Consider the following 22,131-nt stretch of genomic DNA (forward strand, 5'->3'; position numbering starts at 1 on the left):
AAGATAAATAAATCCTAGATACTTGCTTCCAGCCAGCCCTGGCCTCGGCTCAAGGAGGCGCTGAAAAAAAAAAAAAAAGAAAAAGAAAAAAAGGAGGGGCTGTGACCTTGCGTCGCCGGGCGGTGATCAGGCCAGGATGGGATGGCAGGGGCCGTTGGGGGTAAGCAGACCAGCAGGGGGGCCAGTTGCGGGTGAGCAGGCCTTCAGTGGGGGTCAGTTGAAGGTGATCAGGACAGTGGGGGGGCAGTTTGGAGTGAGCAGGCCAGCAGGGGGGCAGTTGGGGGTGAGCAGGCTGGCATGCAGAGTGGTTAGGGCCAGGCAGGCAAGTGAGCAGCTGGAGCCAGCAGTTCCAGATTGTGAGAGGGATGTCCAACTGCCGGTTTAGGCCCGATCCCTGTAAACCGGCAGTAGGACATCCTTCGAGGGGTCCCAGATTGGAGAGGGTGCAGGCCGGGCTGAGGAACCCCCCTCCCCCCGTGCACGAATTTTGTGCACCGGTCCACTAGTTATCAAATAATATTCCATTGTTAGGATTGCCACATGTCATTCATTCATCAGTTAATGGACAGTTGAGTTGTTTCCGCCTTTTTGGCTATTGTGAATAATGCTGCTACGAACATTCATGCACAAATTTTTGTGTGGATGTATTTTTCATTTCTCTCGGGTATATACTCAGGAGTGGAACTGCTGGATCACATGGTAACTATGGACCCTTTTGAGAATCTGCCAGACTGTCTTCCAAAGTGGCTGCACCATTATAAGTTTCTATCAGCAATGCATGATGGGCCCAATGGGTCCAATTTCTCTACTCAATGTCATTTCAACAGGTTTCTGTTTTTGGTTTGGAGACTTCAATTGGTATATTCCCAAAAAGTCAGAACTCAAAACATCAGCCAGTACCATGTAATAGTAATAATGGCAATATCTTGCAGACTTGTATTGAGGCCTTTTATGTGCCATGGGGCATTATCTCACTTAATCATCATGACAGTCCTCTGGTTTAGGTAGTGCTATTTGAATTTTAAAGATGAAGAAAGTGAGGCTGAGAGAGATGGTGACATGTCACTCAGGGTCACAGAGCTGGCAGGTGGCAGAGTCAGGGCTGGAACTCAGATCCACCAGATTTCAAAGCCTGTATTTTTTAAAACGATGCTCTTCTGACAAGCTCAGTGTCATGTACATTTGAAATTGTCAACATGCTGGATAAAGCATCAAATTACCAAGGTGATATTGCATTATTTTCCCTTTCCATCAACCGAAAATGACAGTTATAAACATATCTTTCCACTGGCCCCTGCTGCCCTGGCCCTTTGTAATCATCCAGCATCCCTCTGCGTCGCTGGCATTCCCAGCAGAGTGAGGCACTGAGCCAGGACGAGGAGCCAGGCCTGAGAGAGCCACTTAATAATTCCACGCAGACAGTTACTTCAGCCAGTTATTGCACTTGAAGCATTATCACCCTCAACTAATGCAAGCCGGCAGGGTTCTGGGCACTGCAGTGGCAGGGATGGCTTTGTCATCTAGGATTACAGGTTTGTATTACTCACACATTCTTGGAAACAACATTTATTCATGTTTGAATGATAAAGCAACCTGTGTCTAGGGTAGATGTTGGAAAATTTAAAAAGAAAAAACTAAAAAGGAAAAGATTTCCCCCAAATCTCAACTCTTAGAAACAACCATTGTTAATATTTTTGTGTATTTACTCATCGTCTTTTTATTTTCCATGCATGAAAAAATAATTTATTTTTTCCTGATTATAAAAGTAATACATATGCCTTGTAGGAACATTGGAGAATTCAAATAAAACATTTGTTATCTCAACCTTCATAAGTAGTCACTATCAAGTTTGGTGTATGTCATGTCAGTGTTTCTTTTATTGCATATGTAAACATATAACAAGTTTGGGATCACAGCATTTTTATTGTTGTTGTTAATCCTCATCTGAGGATATTTTTTCCCATTGATTTTTAGAGACAGTGGGAGGGAGGAAGAGAGACGCAGAGAGAGAAACATCGATGTGAGAGAGAAGCATTGATTGGTTGCCTCCCCCATGCACCCCGATCAGGCTGAGTCTGCAACCGAGGTACATGACCTTGACCGGAATTGAACCCAGGACCCTTCAGTTCTCAGGCCTATGCTCTATCCACTGAGCCAAAACATCTAGGGTGGGATCACAGCATTTTTATTTAATTTCTACCATTGTTCTATGAAGTAATTAATATGACTGAGGTTACAGTGTACACTTGATCTCAACCAAAAGTGCTGACCAGACCACTTGGAAAGTGTGGGACTTTGGGCAAATAACTTAATCCCTTTTCACCTCAGTTTCATCCTTTGTAAAACAAGGCCAACCACACAGTATCTGTTTCACAGAGTTATTGGGAAATGCTACTAATTTTTATTAATCAAGCTTCTGGTTTTACTTAGTACCTTTAATGCTGCCATGCTTTGTTAGCAAGACAAACCCCTGGGTTTCTGGGCAGTAAGACCTATGTTTCAAGCACCTTTTTACACTTGTGTACCAAATATTTTTATGGTTCTCTCAAGTTCATGCAAACACATACCGAGTAGACACAGGTACCTGCACACGAGACTGTCCCATTTCACATTCAAACTATACACACAGATGCGAAAGACAGAGATTCTCTCTCACACACAAAACGCACTCAGCCAAGCACAGAACCCACAGACCCAGGTCCACAATCAGCTTCTGCACACTCCCCACAAAGATGGATCCATCACCCTCAGTTAGAGACGCGCTCACAAATCCCACTCAAAACCTAGCAGCCCGCTGACATATCAGGAGCTCCTCGCAGTGCCAGCCCCATGCAAAACATCGCCATGGGCTCCAGTATGGGCAGGGGCCTTGTTCTGGGTTGGTTCTATTTTAGTTGTTTTTGTTGTCCTCCTTAGAGTTACCATCTCCCCCTTTTCTCTCTACCCAGCCCCCCAGGCCTCCATTGCGCATGCGCCCTACATCCCTTCCCCTTCCCCTCCTGGGTACCAGTCAGCGCTCCCAGGCCCTCGCGGCGGAAGAGATGGATCAGCGTCACGAGCGCCCGGCCCCTTAAAACGCTGCTGGCTGGAGCCGCCTCCCTCCCAGCAGCCCGCGGCGGGGATGGAGTGAGGGGAGACCCATCGACCTGCCCACAGGGATAAGCGATGGAACTAAAGCAATCTTTATCTGTCCACCTGGAAGCCGAGAAGCCTCTGAGGCGCTATGGAGCGGTGGAGGAGACGGCGTGGAAAGCGGAGGGACTGGGGAGAAGTGAGTACTTCCGAGGAAGGAGGGTGCCTTTGGGGGATCCGTGCCCTGTAGCCAGCGGTCTCGGACGCGGGCACCGTAGGGAGCGGACCTGGGGAAGCGCCCCCGCGGCGGGGCTTTCAGCGCGGGGAGGAATGCGCCGCTCTGCTACGCGCTCTCCCAGGAACAAAAGGGGACCCTCTGGGCTGGGCTGCACCTGGAGGCTCGAGAAATCGCCAGGCAGCTGGCGGAGAGCCTGGGGTGGACTCGGGAGTCCCGGATCTGTAAGCTCTCAGCTAGTCCTAGAAAGTACGGTCTTCCCCACAGCTGAGAGTGGAGAGTCCGCTCTCCGCCCGGGATGCGCTAGGACGCTGGGGCCGTGGGACCATCCTGGAAAGCGCCCACGTCCCTAGAGAGGGGGGAGTGTCCTCTGGGTTCCCGCTGTGCCTTTCTCCCCGCACGAGGGTCAGGGCACCCCTGAAATGCCCAGCGTTCCTTCCCCGCCTTCTCCTGGGCTGCGGGTGGGAAGAAAGGGGCTAGAGGAAGGCTAACCCTGGGCACACGCTTTCTTCCTCCACTCAGAGTCTTTGCTTTGGGTACAATCCTAGAAGGTAGCTCAGAAAACCGACTTACTGTGTGTTTGCTTGGTCTCTCCACGATATTTAGGGGTCCACAACATTTCCAAATAAAACAAGGATTTTTGCTTTTAATCAATAGGGCGCAATAGTTTGAGTGAAACTCCTGCCCTCAGAGTATAGAGGCAGCCGCAGGGACCCCGGGGTCACCAGCCCTCCCTGCAAACCCAGGGCGCTTTCTAGTGCCCCTGCCCTTGCTTTGCTTGCTCTAGACCGCGCCTCCTGCTGGGCGGGGAAAGGCCCCCTCCTCCTCCTCAAGGACCCTCAGCTTCCTGCCTTCCCAGTGAGTGACCCTGCTCGGCACCAACCTCAGAGCTATGTTGGACCAAACTATTGTGAATGTGCTCTTGCCCTGCCTTCACCTGGTAGACGTGTGTGTGTGTGTGTGTGTGTGTGTGTGTGTGTGTGTGTGTGTGCTTTCTTCATGCCTGTAATGACAAATTCAGAAAATCTTCCTAAATGGCTCAGTTGTATTCTGGTTCTTATGGGTTCAAGTTGAAATAACAATCAATTGTCTTAGTTTGGCACCTGGATTACACAGTGCTCCCAACCTCCTTTTAAAATACTGGTCTTTCCTCCTGTTTCATTCTTTCAAACGCCTTTGGCTTTGGTACTTTGGCATAACAGCAGGGCTGAGGGTCTCTGCTTCCTACAAGTTTAAAATAATACCCACAGTGGTGTCTTTCACTGGTGGATTGCCATGCTCCTGTGTAAGAACTTTAAATGCACCATCTCAGTCTATCTCCACAGCAACCTCCCGAGGGGACGCCCTTATTTAGATGGGAAAACTAGAGCTCGCTAGGTGATGTGACTTAAGCGGCAGAGCCAGGATTTGAACCCCAGTTTGGACTCCATGGCCCCTTTCTGCTTTTAACATGAAGGTTTGGTACTTCCATGTTTTCAGGAAGCTTTCTAAATCTGTTGAGAGTCCCAGAACACATTCAAGTCATGTTATAAGTATGTGGCAGCCCTGTTGGTCTCTGGAGTTCACAGTGGCCTTGAAAGAATGTGCAGCTGGCTGGTGTGGCTTAGTGGTTGAGCATCCACCTATGAACCGGTTCAATTCCCAGTCAAGGCACATGCCAGAGTTGTGGGCTCAATTCCCAGTAGGGGGCGTGCAGGAGGCAGCCAATCAATGATTCTCATCACTGATGTTTCTATCTCTCTCTCTCCCTCTCCCTCCTCTCTGAAATCAATAATAGTAATAAAAAAGAATGTGCAGAATAGGAGCTACCTTTAAATAAGCCCTGGGTTTGAATGCTGGCTCTGTCCCTTGCTGGCTATGTGATGTTTTGGCACATTTCTAAGCCTCACTCTGCCTCCATTCTCTGAAATGGAGATAGTAAGTTACCTACCTTATAGCTTAATTGTGAATATTCAATAAGATAATGTATGCAGAGCTCAAGGTAAGTGCTCAGTACATATTGGTTGCTTCGATTATTTTATTACTTCATCTGTAGAAGGAACCTGCTTTTATCCTTTTGCAAGGAATTACATAAAGCAACACTCTGGACCAAAACTCCAACGCTGGTCAGTTTCCTAATAGTTCCCTAATAAATCCCTCTTTTATATTCTCACCATTATATTAGGAAAATTTTCAAGCATATAGAAAAATTGCTGTGAAAATCCAATGTATAGCATTTGAGCTTCTGACATTTTTGTACTTCCATGTCTTAGGCTGCCAGCTGTTAAAAAACCTGGCAGAAAGGCTTTCTTATCCTCTCGATTCCAAACCATGGAAGACTCTGACTCTTGTTTTCTATTCAAATACAAGACCACAATGTCTGTCTACTTTTTCGTGGATCCCCAAATCTGCTTTTTTTCTTCTTGTCTATTCAAACTTGAGATTTTCTTAAAGCTCTGACCTAGAGTCCCACTTTTAAATGTTAAGTCTGGGATTATTACCTTGAGCATGTTTTGATCTCTAAACTTTTGTCTACAGCTTGGCATTGTTTGATTAAAGTGGCTTTATTGGAATTTCCTCTCAATTCCCAGGGGATCTATGGATCCATCCCATAACTTCTGAGGCCTCCATTTATTTATTAATGAAGTGTGAAAATTAGTACTGTTGACTTTCTGGCATAACAATTGTCAAATCAATATTGCAATGCATGAAATGCTAGAGAAAAAGAGAGGCTCATTAAAAAGAAGACAGGCTCAATTTAACTTCTACCCGTATTTAATTAGTTTATGTTGAACACTGAGTTTGTGTTACTTAAAAATAATTGAAAAGGGTGAAAATAGTCTAGAACTGGTAATTTTTAGTTAAGGTTATTTAACTGCTATCTTTAATGTTAACTATAGTTTTTAGAATAGAAAAAAATGTATGTTAGAGTGGCAAAGAATGGGTGTTTTGAAATCAGGCAAAATGGCTTCAAATCAGCTCTAACACTTTGTTGCCTTGCTATCCTGGGAAAATTGCTGAACCTCTCTGTGCATCAGTTACCTCCTCTGTAAAATGGAAATATGTTGGTTCGAAACCTTGGGAGCTTTTTGGGTGAAATCTGAAACTGGCCCCAGTATATGAGGGCAAGGAGAGGCTGAAGACAAAAGCAGACCACTCCAGATTGGTAGGTGCCAGGGATAATAAGCCAGACAAATTACCTACAAGTCTTGGTTGCCACAAGATTAGTAGATCTTTGTACCCCAAACCAGAATCTTAAAGTTTATATAGAAGCCGTAATAGGGTTCAGTTACATATGTTGTCCAAATGGTCCCAACAAAATCTTACTCTTTTAAGGCTACATCCTTGGAATAGCATCCACTATAGGAATAATGAGCAGAGTACACATTCCAAGGACAGGGGAGGGCATGAGGAGCCTCCAATTGCCCCATCCAGCTCAAGGGTCTATAGGCAGTGACCTCTCAATGACCCATTCCAATAGGATACTAATAATAATGATCACTTTGGGCTACTGGGAGGAGTAAATAAGATCTATAATAATAAAAGCATAATATGCTAATTAGACTGGACATCCTTCCAAGATGTCCTTCCAGACTAAGCTGGGGCTGTGAGGGAAGCCGGTGCCAGCAGCCGAGGGAAGGAAGGCCTACTCTTGCACAAATTTCGTGCATTGGGCCTCTAGTAATGTATATAATGCATTTAGCACAGTGCCTGGCACACTACAAGCACTCAATCAATGCTGACTGGTTGTTATAACAGGACATAAGTGATGGTGCCCAATAACATTGGAAGAGATTATTCCAAGCTTGCTAGTCAGTTTTCCTTGCATTCATTTTTTCGTAAAATCCAGGTAATGATTGTGTATATGCCATCTTCCTCCTCATGGGAATGTGTGGGAAATGGCTTTTGAACCCTTGAAAACCACCTGGTATTTTCTCATTTGAGAAAGATTCTAAGCAATTGCTCCCATCTACCTTTGACCGAATTTTCCTGCTAGCAGTGATTTTTTTTTTTTTTACTCAGTTGGAAAATGTATAGTGACATTTCAGTGTAGTTATATATATATAAATATTGCTTTCAACCAACTGTAATTGATTGAGGGAGACACAAAGACAGGATGCCTTTTGACAAAGCACAGAGCTTTTTAGAAGCACAGTTGGTTGGTTGTGGCCATTTCTTGATAGATTTAAATGTGCCTTAAAGGATGATCAAGATTTTGGACAGGAGAATTTGGTGGAGGACATTCCACGAGAGGTCACAGCATTGGCAAAAGCAGAAAGGTAAAAATAAATGCACTGGGTGTAGGAGATTGGAATAAAGTGGAAAGCTCAAACAGCCATCTTACTATGAGCCCAGGAGAGAGAACTATTATTTAAAAGTCCATTGTTGTGTCCTGATTTGCAAGCAGATCATTAAATTGGCCAATGCTTCAGGTTTAATAAACAGAGTGGATATGAATTACTGGCAATCTATATAATAGGTTTTTGGAAAAGGTTTTGTGTTGCTTTCATCTGTTTTGTTAAATATGCTAATTTTATTATTTCAATTTTATTTTGTTTTGGCAATATTTTCTTTTTTCTTATTACCCAAGTAGTACATGCAGTTTATCGAAAAAGTCACATTCATCTGAAATATAAAAATAAAAACTGAAAATGACTGTGATCTGCTCCCCAATCCCCATTTATTCATCCGGTAAATGGTATTGAGTGCCAGGCAGTGTTCTAGGGGCTGAAGATACAGTGTGGAGCAAGATAGACAAGGTTCCTGTCCGCAGGGAGCTTCTTCCATTCAGGGGAAAGTAGGACCTGGGCTGGGAGTGAAGGTGTCAGATAATCCATAAGCAAACAAATAATGTAGTTTAGCTAGTAAGTGTTACATAGAAATTAATAAGGGATGGGCATTACCTATCCAGTGGTCAGGAAATGTTTCTTTAAGGAGGTGACATTTTGCCAAGTAAATGTCAGGGATCCAGGCAGCAAATACAAAGGCCCTTGATGTGTTACAGGAAGAAACAGGTGGCCAGGGTGGCTAGAACTAGGGGAGAGAGTGGAGATGAATCAAAGAAGAGCCATACAAGGTAGGGCCTTGTAGGTTGTGGTTTTAAAAAAGTACGCATTTTGCCCAGCCAGCGTGGCTCAGTGGTTGAGCATCAAACTATGAACCAGGAGGTCACGGTTTGATTCCTGGTCGGGGCACATGCCCGGGTTGTAGGCTCGATCCCCAGTGTGGGGCGTGCAGGAAGCAGCTGATCAGTGATTCTCTCTCATCATTGAGGTTTCTATCTCTCTCTTCCTCTGCCTTCCTCTCTGAAATCAATAAAAATATATTTTTTAAAAAACTATGCATTTTAGCCCTAGCTGGTTTGGCTGAGTAGATAGAGCGTTGGCCTGTGGACCAAAGGGTCCTGGGTTCGATTTTGGTCAAGGGCGCAGTACCTTGGTTGCAGGCTCCTCCCAGGCCTGGGCCCTGCTCAGGGCTGATGCAGGAGGCAACCAATTGATGTGTTTCTCTCACATCAATGTTTCTCTCTGTCTTTCCCTCTCTCTCCCACTCTCCCTAAAAATCAATGGAAAAATATCCTCTGGTGAGGATTAACATCAAAAATGTATGCATTTTATTCTAATTGCAGGAGAAGCTGTTGCCGATGGTTAAGCTTGAGACTCACATGAGCTGTTTTTGCTTTTAAAAGGTCACATGGGCTACTGGATGGAGAATAAATCATAGGAAGCTAGTGGTGATCAATATACTTACCTTTCTCTGTAGTCCCTGGTTCCTTTCTAACCAACCCCATTTTGGATAAGTCATAGGCATTTTCTTGAGTGTGAAAGGTGTGATAAGGGGTAAAGGCAGCGTGGGCTGTCTTCTGGGAGACTGAGCATTGGGTTAAGATTTAAGAGATATATAGTCTCTGCACTGGGCCTGGGTGGGCAATTGACTGTGTAATATTGCAGGAACTATAATAGCAGGAATGTGAAGAGTATGAATATGATAGTGTCTAGTATCTAGTTTGAACAAACCCTATTATTTTCTCAGTGTTTGTTCATAACTTTAAGTTTCATTTTTGTAAGCATTTCCTTCTTACGTGTTAATTTGAAGGAAAAATCCATTGTGCCTGCTCTTGGTCTCTGATTAATTATTAAACACTTATTAATAATAATAGAAGTTAATGAGTTTTATGTATGAGCTTGAGCTAATTAAATTCTCATAACAAGTCTATAAGGTCAACGGAATTCTTATTCATTTTACATTTGGGGAAACTGAGGCCTAGGGAGATTAAGAAACTTGCCTAAGGTCACAAAGGTCGTAAGTGACAGAGCTGGAGCCTGATCCTAGCCCTCTCTGACTCTAAATGTTCCTCCCCATGGTCCGTTATTCCTGGCACAGCGCTAGATGCCACAGAGATTAGAGATGAAATAAGACACAGCCCGCACTCTTAAGGAGCTTCCATATTTGGGGAGTGTGGGGACACAGATATAATGAACACCACAATTTACAATACCAGTAATATGGAACAAACACTAAATGAAGGTACAAGTGGGAAATGAGAAAAAGAGATTGGCTCTCTCTGGGGGGCTCCAATGTGTCAGCAAAGAAGTGTGTTTGTATTGGTCCTGTGGGCTAAGCAGGGTTTCAATAGGTGAGGAGAGGAGAGGAGAGGAGGGCATTTCAGGTAAGCTGCCGGCCCCAGGTTGGAAGGTGGAGATCCTGTAGGCCAGGTTCACATACTAGCTTTTTGTTCCTGTTTATGTCTCCTTGGCTCTTCATCAGGGAACTAGGGGTCTGTTCACCTATTACTTGGGTGAACCTGCAGTTTTTTTTTGTGTTTTTTTTTAAATTTCTTTATTGATTAAGGTGTCACATATTTGTCCTCATCCCCCCATTCCCATCCCACACCCCTCCCCATGGATGCCCCAACCCTCTGTTGAACTTAAGCATTGGTTAGGCTCATATGCATGCACACAAGACCTTTGGTTGATCTCTCCCCCCTCCCCCCACCCTCCCCTATCCTCCCTCTGAGGCCCGATAGTCCGATCGATGCCTCCTTGTTTCTGGTTCTGTTCTTGTTCATCAGTCTATGTTGTTCATCATTTCCCCTAGATGAGCGAAATAATGTGTCACTAGAGATATACTTATAAGAATTGAATGTGCGACGAGCAATAATAGTTATGCTGACAGGCAAATGAATCAGTCTGTAGTGAGTTTCTTTCTGGACCAACAGTTCTTTTGAGACCCAATATCAATGTCCACCAGTTCCCTATGAGTACATGTCAGCACTGACCCCTCAGCTCTGGATGGTGGACAAATGGTGGTAATGCAGGTCCGACTCCCTCTGGTTTGGTCTCGGCCGGACCCAGGGGCACGGCTTCACCCGGATCCAGGGGCCCACGGCCTCACCCGGACCCGGGACCCAGGCTCACCCGGATCCAGGGGCCCGCGGCCTCACCCGGACCCGGGACCCAGGCTCACCCGGATCCAGGGGCCCGCGGCCTCACCCGGACCCGGGACCCAGGCTCACCCGGATCCAGGGGCCCGCGGCCTCACCCGGACCCGGGACCCAGGCTCACCCGGATCCAGGGGCCCGCGGCCTCACCCGGACCCGGGACCCAGGCTCACCCGGATCCAGGGGCCCGCGGCCTCACCCGGACCCGGGACCCAGGCTCACCCGGATCCAGGGGCCCGCGGCCTCACCCGGACCTGGGGGAACCTGCAGTTTTAGTGTTGCCTTTCAGAACATCACTCAGAAAGCTCCCCCAAGGATGCTTACCCTGTAGTCCATTCCTTCCTTCAATATTCACTCATCCAACATGCTTGAGCCCCTACTATGTGCTAGCCTCAGAAGTACAGAGATAAAGAAGACCCATACCCCACCCTTAAGGAGTCTCTGTACCAATCCTCTTTCTGCTGCTTCCTAGCCAGTTTCCTAATATTCCTAGATCTCAGTTTCCGCATCTTAAAAATAGATGAACTGTACACTTAGAAATGGCTAAGATGACAAACTTTATGTTACATGTATTTTACCACAATAAAAAATGTTATTGAATTCTATTTTAAAAGTGGAATAAAGAAGAAATATTTAACGTACAGGTATAATTCAGATAATAACACAAACCTATATTAGGTCCAGGTGGTAGCACTAGGGTCTGGGAGAGGAAGTGACCCTTGATGTAGCCTGAAAAGATGGAACATATTTCACCACCGATTGGGGGGAACAGCATTCCAGGCAGAGGGAACAGCGCCTGTGAAGACGGATATGAAACAGTACATTTGACCTGGGAACTGTAAGTGGATCAGAAATGCTTGCTAGGTTCTAAAAAAGTTAGGGAGATGATGTTACTGGACAGGGGATATGGCCCTGAGCAGGTCTGCCTAAAGCCAGCCGGTAGTTTGTGGGTTCTTGGCTTCATGCAGGAAAGATTTCACAACACGAGTCCCGGTCACATTGAGGGCATGTTTATTAAAGTTGGGGGCAGTGAAACAAGGAAGCGCTTAGCATGGAAGAAGCAACAGGAGAGCCTAGGCTGGGCAGCTTTGGCACACTGGGAAGTCAGAGAAAAGGGGGCCTTGGAGACAGGTTCAGCGGGTTAGACTGGGACGAGCTGCCCATTGCTCCCCTGGTTGCAAGTCTCCTGGGGTCCCTTGGAGTTTAGGAGATTTGTGCCTGTGGGGGAAGAAGTGACAGAAGAAGAGGGTGAAGGGAATGGCACAGGAGTGCTCCCCAGAGGGAGAGCCTGAGCTGGGTCCTTGGTCTTGAGGGTTTTATCTCTCTTGCAGGCAGGAATCCTAGGGGAGGTCTCAGGGGAAGTTTTCAGCAGAATATTCATCAGTTACCCAGGTGTTCTCTTTCAGGGTCGTGGTCTCTACTGATTGGTCAGCACCAGGGCAGGGGGTAATTTATTAGTCATAGCAGCTGGTCCTGGCATCCCCTCCCCCCCCCCCCACCCCCGCCCCTGGTTTTGCTGCTTTTCTGGGCCTGGAGCTGAAATATAACTGAGGCCTAGTTATTATCTCTAGGGAGGTGACCTTCTGTATCTGGATATGAATTGCTCATCCAGTTTGTTCAGCTGTCTCAGTTTCCCCATTCTACTTGCCAATGAATTTTCCTAGCTTCTTACTATCCTACCTCAACAACACCAAAGCAGGAGGTGAGTGCATTTTGGAGCCCAGGGTAAGTTCATAGGAGGCTGGATAAAAGAGGGCTCAACTCGCCATTTCCTGCAGGGACCAGATTCCTAGAATAGAGTCAGACTTGTTAATAATTATTTTTTAGTTAAATATCTCTATAGACAGGGACCACTAAAGTAGCAAAAACAACAATTCTAAAGGCAGTAGAAGAGAATGATTATAAGAAATAACATGCAGTGAGCACTGCCTGAGTGCCTGATCTGTGCTTGTGTCACATATATGTCCTCGAATTTACTCCTTATAAAACACCCTATGATGTAAGGTGAAATGGAGTCATTTATTGCTCTATTTTACAGATGAGGGAACTGAGGCTCAGAGGGGTAAGTCAATGTTATACTGCAAATAAGTGGTAGGGCCAGAACTTGAACCCAGCATGGATGACTTAATCTTTTCTTTAAAAAAATTTTTTTATTTTAATCCTCACCAGAGGCTATTTTTCCATTGATTTTTAGAGAGAATGGAAGAGAGAGGGAAATATCGATGTGAGAGAAACACATTGATTGGTTGCCTCCTGCATGCGGCCTGATGAGGGCCCGGGCCAGGGCGGAGCCTGCAACTGAGGGTACATGCCCTTGATCAGAATCGAACCCAGGACCCTTCGGGTCCGAAGGCCCATGCTCTATCCACTGAGCCAAACTGGGTAGGGCAATCCTTTCTTATTTTCTGGGATTCATTGAGGCTGCCATTGATATTCATTTATTGCCTTTTTTGTTACAAACACGTTCCTTGTAAACTTGAGGACTACATCTCACAACTTCAAAGCACCTTCAGGGTGACACTGAGTGGGAGCTTGAAGACATTCACAAAAATGCAGCGGGAAGACCCTTTCTGCTTTGAAGAACACTTGTAGCTCCACAGGGAAAGGCCTCCGTTGGGTGATCAAGAAAGACTTCGTGGACAACAGAGGGGCAGAATAGTTTTTCCAAATGGGGGCTGTACCTGCCTTTGAACCCTGGCTTTACCATGAATTAGCTGTGTTACCTTGGCTGGTTACTTAACCTCTCTGAATTCCATCCTTCTTATCTATAAAGTGGAGATAATAACAAGACCTGCCTCATAGGGTGATGAAGAAGATTTAATAATGAGCTATCGTGTGAAAGCCCTTGCACAGAGCCTGGTGCTCTCAGTAAATGGTGGTGATAGTGTTGATGGTGATGTTGATAGAACAGAACATAAAGCGGATAGTATTGGAACAACTGTAGAAAAGGAAAAGATGAAAGTTCAAATGGGTGCACCAGCCTCAGGAAAAACATGGAGGTGACAATGTATGTGTGTAGGTTGCCGGAGGCATGCATGCACTTGGCTGCATTGGAGGAGTGTGGGAAGTACAAGATTGGTTGAGCAGGGTCACTGGACTTGGCAGGTTAAAAATGACAGGCTATATGGAGCCATTGCAGGATAAGGGGAGAGAATAGCATTTTTAGGACGACTTATCTGACAGGGTTTGCAGGCTGGGTGGAAAGGCAGGGGCCCGGGGGGTAAGACCAACCAGGAGGGTTTTGAAATCATCTGGTCATGAGTTCACATGGGCTGGGTCTAAATCAGTGGCCATGGTTTGGAAGAAACAGCTAATCAGATATCTGGAATGGGTAAAATGTGTTTTATTATAGATAGGAAAGCCAGAGGGTCTTCTAAATGCAGACAATGTGCTGGGTGAGAAATAACAGGGTTGTTAGCCTGGGATCTTAGGAATTTAAATACATCAACATCAGTACTGCCCACTCTTGCTTTCAATAGGATTTAAAGAGGTACATGGAGGCCCTCCCTGGCCAAATAGCTCAGTTGGTTAGAGCGTTGTCCCCCAATTTGCCTAGGTTTCCGATTCGATCCCTGGTCAGGGCTCATACATAACAATGCATAAATGAATGGAATGACAAATCTATGTCTCTCTCTCTCTTTTCTCTCTCCCTTCCTCTCTCTCTAAAATAAATCAATAAAAAAAGAGGTACAGGGATTATGGATTTGGGAGAAGTAACAGTAATGACTTCATGTTTGTACAGCACTCTTCACTTTATACTCCTACGTTTTATAATTTACTCTTTACAAGAAAGGGCAAAGAGCAGGAGTTGTCATGCTCCTTTGGAAGTGGGAAAACAGGTTAAGGGCTCACCCCAGGGTAGGGGTAGAGCTGGTAAGGACTGAGCAAGGACACAACAGTCCAGGATGCACCAGACGAGGGCTGCCAGGGTGTGTTTATATAAATAACACACAAACAACAACTGCATTACAAGATGGTAACAAGTATGTCTGGATTCCCTAAAATCCAAATTAGAAAATGACCACCATGCATGACACTAATTATTGTGTTCCTTTAAAATTCACAAAGGGGTAAATCATTCATTCATCTACTCATCCATCCATCTATTCATTCACTCATCCATTCAACACATATTTACTAATGGGACGAGGTATTGTGCTTAGCTCTTGAGAGTACAGTAGCACTTTGAGTAGATGTATCTAGTCCATGCTTTCAGATCATTTAAGGTCTACTGGTAAAAATAGAATTACCATACGATCCAGCAATCCCACTGCTGGGTATACATGCAAAGGAAATGAGGGGACATCTGCACTCCTGTGCTCATTGCAGCATTATTCACAATAGCCAGGATACAAAAACAACCTAAGTGTCCACCAACAAATGAGTGGATAAAGATGTGGTTTGTATCTACAATGGAATATTATCAGCCACGAGAAAGATATGCTATTTGTCATTTGCAACAACATAGATGGACCTTGAGGGCATTATGCTAAGTGAGGTAAGTCAGACAGAGAAAGACACACACTGCATGGTTATCACTTTTGTGTGCAACTCTCCCCCAAAATGTCAAACTCATAGAAACAGAGAGTAGAAAAGTGGTTGCCAGGGTCTGGAGGATGAGGGAAATAGGGAGAGGTTGGTTAAAAAAAAGGGGGGGGGGGGGCATAAACTTTACCTTTACAAGATGAATAAAGTCTGAGGTTCTCATATAAAATGTGGGGACTATATAGTTGAAAATGCTGCATTGTGTAATTGAAATTTGCTAAGAGGGTAGAACTTAAATGTTCTCTCACACACAAAAAGGTAAATATATGAGGTGATGGATGTGTTAATTAAATAGAGAGGGATAAACCTTTCACTATACATATGTCAAATCACCACAGGGTGCACTTTAAATATCTTACAATTTTATTTGTCAGTTACACCACAATAAAGCTGGAAGGAAAGGTCTACTGGGAATAGTCCCTATTTCCAATGATGTAAAACCAAACGAGAGGGAATGCCTGTTCCTCCCATCCTTCAGAAACAGAATGCAGTCAGTTTGCTGACCCTAATGCCCTCTTAGCTAAATGTTGTCCAGAGATTAATTCGTTTGTTTTGTTATAGGCATGTTTTTGCAGGCCCTTGAGAAGATGAGTCCTAATAGGGTCAAACCAAGTGTTATGGGCTAACCCCAGGGCAATTATTTGATCCTGTCTTCCTGCGAGAGCCATGACCGCAGAAACCCTGTGTTATATTCACTGCTAAATGCTGGACGCACGGTGTCTACCACACTGCCCAGCTCTTTGAAGCCTCTCATTCAATAAATCGTTGCGGAATGGGGCGGCCGTTAATACACAAAGACGGAGGTGCAAATGACTTAGTCGCGTTTTGTAAACCTTTGAAATCATCTAATTGAAAACTAGATGTAGTTAGGTGGAGCCTTGGTCTCAGTAGCCTGCCCATCTCCTGGTTTAGATGGTTTGTTCCTGATGCTTAGCATTTGCATTCTTGCTTTCCTGCTTTGTGGGAAGGGCTTGAGAGTTTCAGGTCAGATGCAAAGCAAGGGGAAGAGGTGCCCTTATTGCAAACTGGCGGTGCTCTGAGAATGCTGTGCAGGCTGGGCGAGGTGCTTTCCCTGTACCATATCTCTTTGATTCTTAGATGTCAGCAAAGGTGGGGCTCACCATTCACAGTCAGTCACACCTTTCTGGGACAACAGAAACAGAACAACAGCATGGCCACATTAAATGTACAGGTCCATTAAAAGGCCTTTTAATTTCATGCAGAGAACAGAGTCATCTTAGATGCTGCTGGTGGAACTGTTGAGTGTTCCAACCTTTTGGGAAAGCAATTAGATAACATCTATTAAAATTTAAAATGCTCATATGCTTTGACCCAGCAGTCTGACTCCTGGGACTATATCCAACAGAAATAAAAACACCAGCATACAAGGAAACGTGCAAAAATAAGAGAAAAATGAAAAACTGGACACAAAGTGAAGACCTATCAGTAGAAGGATGGCTGAATAAATCATTGTTCACCCACTGTGAAATGCTATGGCCCATGAAAAAGGAATAAATTAGAATAATAACAGTTGTCTTCGAGGTATTACTGAGGGGGAAAAATGAGATCCAGGAAAATGTATGTAACAGGATCTCATTTTTATAAAACAAAATTTTCTGTCTGTCTCTGTTTCTAGTACATATACAATAAATGCATCTGTGTGTGTGTGTGTATGTGTGTATGTGTATGTATATATATGTGTGTGTGTGTGTGTGTGTGTGTGTGTGTGTGTGTGTGAATCCCAGGGCAGAGAGATAAAAATCTTGTCCCATGAATCAATAGAAAAGGGATTTGAATCTAGGACAGTCTGGTTAAAAAGTCCATTTCCTTCCCTCTGCGGCTATTTGTAAGTTTCCAACTATATTACATTTCATTGGTATTCCGTATCTTTAATTGTTTTAAATTCTCACCCGAGGATATGTTCATTGATTTTAGAGAGAAAGGAAGGAAAACATTGATGTGAGAGAAAAACATTGATCAGTTGCCTCCTGTGTGCACCCTGACCAGGGATTGACCCACAATGTAGGTAGGTGCCCTGACTGGGGAATGAAACCCGCAACCTTTTTGGTGTATGCGGGGGGATGCTGCTCCAACCAACGGAGCCACCTGGCCAGCGTGGTATCCCACATCTTTAAGAGGGAAAGGTCTCTGAAACAGTTCATGGGCCCCATTTTACAGACCTGGGTGGTCACAGTGCTGCCCATTCTCATCTAGACCTTCCCTCATTGTAGTTCCCACCTGCCAGCTCTCTCCTGGAGGTCCCCAGGGCTGAAGAATGAAACAATTCCCTCTCAATAATCCTGGTCTCAGAGATACATTTGGAAAGTAGGCAACAATGAGCAAAGGAAGGGACAAAGCAGTTTTTCCTTAACTCGGTGTTTTTCTTCCTGTGTTTATACCCTTTGTCTTAGGCTGTTTGGGTTGTTATAACAGAAGACCATAGACTGGATGGCTTATAAACAACAGGAATTTATTTCTCACAGTTCTGAGGCTGGAAATCCGGGATTAAGGTGCCAGCAGATTCAGTGTCTGGTGAAGGCTTCCTGGTTCATGGACCATCTTGAGGCTGTGCCCTCAAGCTACAAGAAGGGGTGAGGGAGCTCTCTGGGATGTTTAATGAGGGCACTAATCCCATCTATGAGGGCTCCACCCGCCTGACCTAATCACCTCCCAAAGGCCCCACCTCCTAATACCATCACATTGGGGAGTAGATTTTAATGTACCAATTTGGGGACAAGGAACATAAACATTTAGTCTACAGCACCCTCCTCAGTCCAGGAAGGAACTAAGAGAGCTGAAAGCTGGAGATTTGCCCAGTCCCTATGCTAGGTGTGAAATGCTTTTAGTCGGTGGCTCTTAAAAGTGGCTATCATTTTGATAAGGAACCAAAGTGCTTAAATTGTTTCCATCTTGGTTCCAATTGGTTCTTCCACACCCGGCAGGCCAGGTGAGCCCATTTCACCCACCCCCTGTTTGCTGTGCCGTGTTAATGCCAGAGACCTGCTACCCACCCCTCCAGGATCCATCCATCTTCATCTTGTCCAAACAGACATAGGGAGGGTGTCCCCAGAGCACATCTTGGTGATTACAACCGGTACAAATGACATCTGACATCCAGAATAGCAGCCGGCAGGGGCCCAGTGGCCTGGCTGGGTTCCAGAAGCTGAGAGGTCCGCTTTCCTAGGGATCAGTTCCGCCTTACAGCAGCGCTTTATTTCTCGTACTAGAGGCCCGATGCACAAAATTCGTACAAGAGTAGGCCTTTGCAGCCCCAGCTGCCTCGGCCCTCGAAGCCCCGGCTTCATCTGGAAGGTCATCTGGATGGTCATTCCGCCGTTCTGCCATTTGGCCAATTTGCATATCATGCTTTTATTATTATAGATTATTATTACAGATGCTTATCCAAAGCCAGGATGAGGTTAGCTTTACATGTTTTTCTTCTCTACGGAGATTTTTTTTTTTTAGGTAAAACTCATGACCATAAAATTAACCCTTAACCATTTTAAAGTGTGCAATTCAGTGGCATTTAGTACCTTCACAGTGTGCAACCATCACCTCTACCTAATTCCAAGATATTTCTTCATCCCAAAAGGAAACCACATGCCCATTAAGTAGTCCCTCCCCATGCACTCCTTCCCCAGACCCTGGCAGCTACTGCTTTTGTCTCTATGGATTTACCCGTTCTAGATGTTTCATATAAATGAAATGATAGAATATATGACCTTTTGTGTCTGGCTGCTTTCACTTAGCCTAATATTTTGCGGTTCACCTATGTTGTAGCATGTATCAGTACTTCATCCCTTTAAAAAAAATTTTTTTTAAATTAATTTCAGAGAGAAAGGGAGAGGGAGAGAGAGATAGAAACATCAATGATGAGAGATCAATCTTTGATCGGCTGCCTCCTGCATGCCCCCTACGGGTGATCAAGCCTGCAACCCAGGCACATGCTCCTGATCAGAATAGAATCCAGGACCCTTCAGCCCGCAGGGCGACATTTTATGCACTGAGCCAAACCGGCTAGAACTGTACTTCATTCCTTTTAATGGCTGAGTAATATTCCATTGATGAATATACCACATTTTGTTTTATTCATTTATCAGGTAATGGACATTTGAGTTGTTTCTACCTTTTGGCTATGATGAATAGTGCTGCTATAAACATTGGCAAACACGTACTTGAGTGCCTGTTGTTAATTCTTTTGGGTTTATACCTAGGAGTGGAATTTCTGGGTCATGTGGTAATTTTATGTTTGACTTTTTGAGGACAATACAGAGAGTTTTGACTTTCACAATCTCTGGCAATGTCACTCAGCTCTAATTCTTTTCTTTATTCTGTCTTCCCTTGGAAGTTTATAATTTCAGGTAGATAGACAGTTTCCGAAGGTGGTATTTTGTGGTAATTGAATACATGAATTCTTAACTAGGGGTCGGCTGCTTGGGTTCAAAGCTCCCCTCTCCCACTAACTAACTGGTTGATTTTAGGCTAGTTATGTGATCTCTCTGAGCCTTCATTTACTCTTCTGTAGGGCATATTGAGGAGTAAGTGCGATAAGGTATATGTAATGCTTAGCACAGTGCCTACCATACAGTAAACACATAAGGATATGTTAGAAATGCCAATTACTATAAATAGTTGTGTTAGTCTGCTTGGGCAGTCATATCATAATACCATAGTCTGGGTGACTCAAACAACCGGAATTTATTTCTCACAGTTTTGGAGGCTGGCAGTGCAAGATCAAGGTGCTGGTGAGGGAGGTTTTATTCTAAGCCTTTTCTCTTGGCTTGTAGGAGGCCTCCTTCTCACAGTGTGCTCACATGACCTCTTGTGTGAGAACATGATGGAAGAGAGGGAAAGAGGGAGGAAAAAAAGAGGGAGGGCAGGAGAGAGAGAGAGAGAGAGAGAGAGAGCACTCTGATGTTTCTTCTTATAAGGACTCTAATCCTGTCTTGTTGACCTCAGTTAACCTTAATTGCCTCCTTATAGGTCCTATCTCCAAGTAGAGTCACATTAAGGATTAGGATTCAACATATGGTTTTTGGGGGACACAATTCAATCCATAGCAATAGACTTGTTATTTGGGACTGGAAATTTTGTTTTAGTGTCTCAATGTTTTAGGCCTGGAAGGACGTTTGGAGTCCGTCTCAACCTTGGCACTATTGACATTGACATTTTGGGCTGGATAATTCTGTGTTGTAGGTGTCTGTTCTTTGCATTATAGGATGTTTAGCAACATCTACCAACCAGATGCCAATAGCACCACCACACCTCCCTGCTCCTGCCCCAGTTCCAGACATTGCCAATGTCCCCTAGAGGGACAAAATTGTCCTCAATTGAGAACCACTGATCAGATCCAATCTTGTTTTGATACAGATACTCTAGTTTTATGATGCAGACAAGTCCAAAGAATTTTCCTATTTTATCTCTTTATCTTGGTCCCTAGGTTTCTGACCTCTTTTTCTCTAGATCTGTTTTCTGTATACACACACACACACACACACACACACAGACACACACACAGACACACACACACACAGACACACACACACACACAGCACTGTGTTGGATGTGCTCAGGGTTAAGCCAAGAGAAACATGATTATGAGTTTCCTGAAGCATAAAGAAGTCTCCCCATGCAAAATGGATTTGATTTTCTTCAAGGCATTCCTGCCTGGGAAGATTTCTACTTACTACAAATTGAAGTGAGAAAGAAATTGTCACTTTCATTTACAACAAAGAAAATGCTTCAGGTGGATGAATAGAAATATCCTCCCAACAATAGCCCTTAACTCTGCTACCAAAATGAGAGGGATTTATGTTGGCCCAGAGAACCTTGACTCCTAAGTTTTCTCTGAAACATTACCTATATCCAAGGGCTGATCATTTCTTCTTTATTACCACCCCAAAGTGTGCCCAGGCAATAAAGAAAGGGACCAAGATGACAGATGACATCTCAATTTTTGCAAACTGAAATGAGCACTCTTTTAGGTGGGGTGAGGAGAATGCCTAGGTTTTTTTTTTTTTTAATGTTCTTAGATGAATTTTTTTAGTATAGATGTGTATGTATACATCTGTCTGTGTTTATGTTCAATTGCATCTACAGGGCATAGGATAAAAATGATTGCTGGGGATAGTCTAATCTTATGCAGTTTCAAACTCTGTCTGCATGTTAGAATCCCTTAGGTAGCTTTTAACACAAATAGCCCATTTCCCCCACCTCGCTTATGAATGGATTAGGAACCCGTTGTCCAAAGGAAAATGAATTTTCCCAAGTGCTCAAGGTAGGCAGTAGCAATAGAAATTGAAGCCATTTATCTTGTATATTCAAAAGCTATTGAGTAAATAAGAGTTCCCTTGCTAATAGAGGACTTTTTCTACCAGACTACGATGGCCAACACCTGAAATCTCTCAGCAAAATAAATGATTAAATCCTCAATTGTAAGTCTGTCATTGCTCTTGGGAAAACAATTCAACCCACGGGTCCTGTTGCCATAGATCAGTCATCCATTTCGGAATACAAAAGATACTATTGCTATTATTATTAGCAACCATTATTCAAAAATTTGTCATGGATGAAGAGATGCATCACCTATATTTGGTGGACCAGCTGCTCCATTAATTTAGCTCCTTTTCTGAAGAAAGGAAACACAATACACTGTATTTAGAAAAAAAATAATTATCCATTAGCTAATGCTTTTTTCAAAGAAACAGCCCACTACTACCTGACAACGTGTCAGTTGCTGTAGAAATTTACCCATAATTCTAATGGGGCATGGGGCAGGAGACAAAGGCATATGTGAGGGAATATGGGAAAAGAATTAACGTATCTTCCTATGTTGCTATTAAAAGATACTTTTCAAAAG

The 22,131-nt window shown here is 44.3% G+C and overlaps 1 protein-coding gene across 2 annotated transcripts in view; it reads left to right on the top strand.

Moving 5' to 3' along the window:
* The first annotated feature begins 2,781 nt into the window (after window positions 1-2,781).
* Window positions 2,782-22,131, top strand: part of BMERB1 (bMERB domain containing 1) — a 114,153-nt gene continuing 94,803 nt past the window's right edge. For both annotated transcript variants that reach the window (XM_079797505.1, XM_079797506.1), the window contains exon 1: window positions 2,782-3,271. In XM_079797505.1, the coding sequence (XP_079653631.1) occupies window positions 3,166-3,271 (106 nt within the window). In that variant the 5' untranslated portion in view covers window positions 2,782-3,165. The remainder of the gene's footprint in view (window positions 3,272-22,131) is intronic.

The sequence above is a fragment of the Cnephaeus nilssonii genome, assembly GCF_951640355.1.
Source record: "Cnephaeus nilssonii genome assembly, chromosome: 2".
In the NCBI taxonomy this organism is placed as follows: Eukaryota; Metazoa; Chordata; class Mammalia; order Chiroptera; family Vespertilionidae; genus Cnephaeus; species Cnephaeus nilssonii.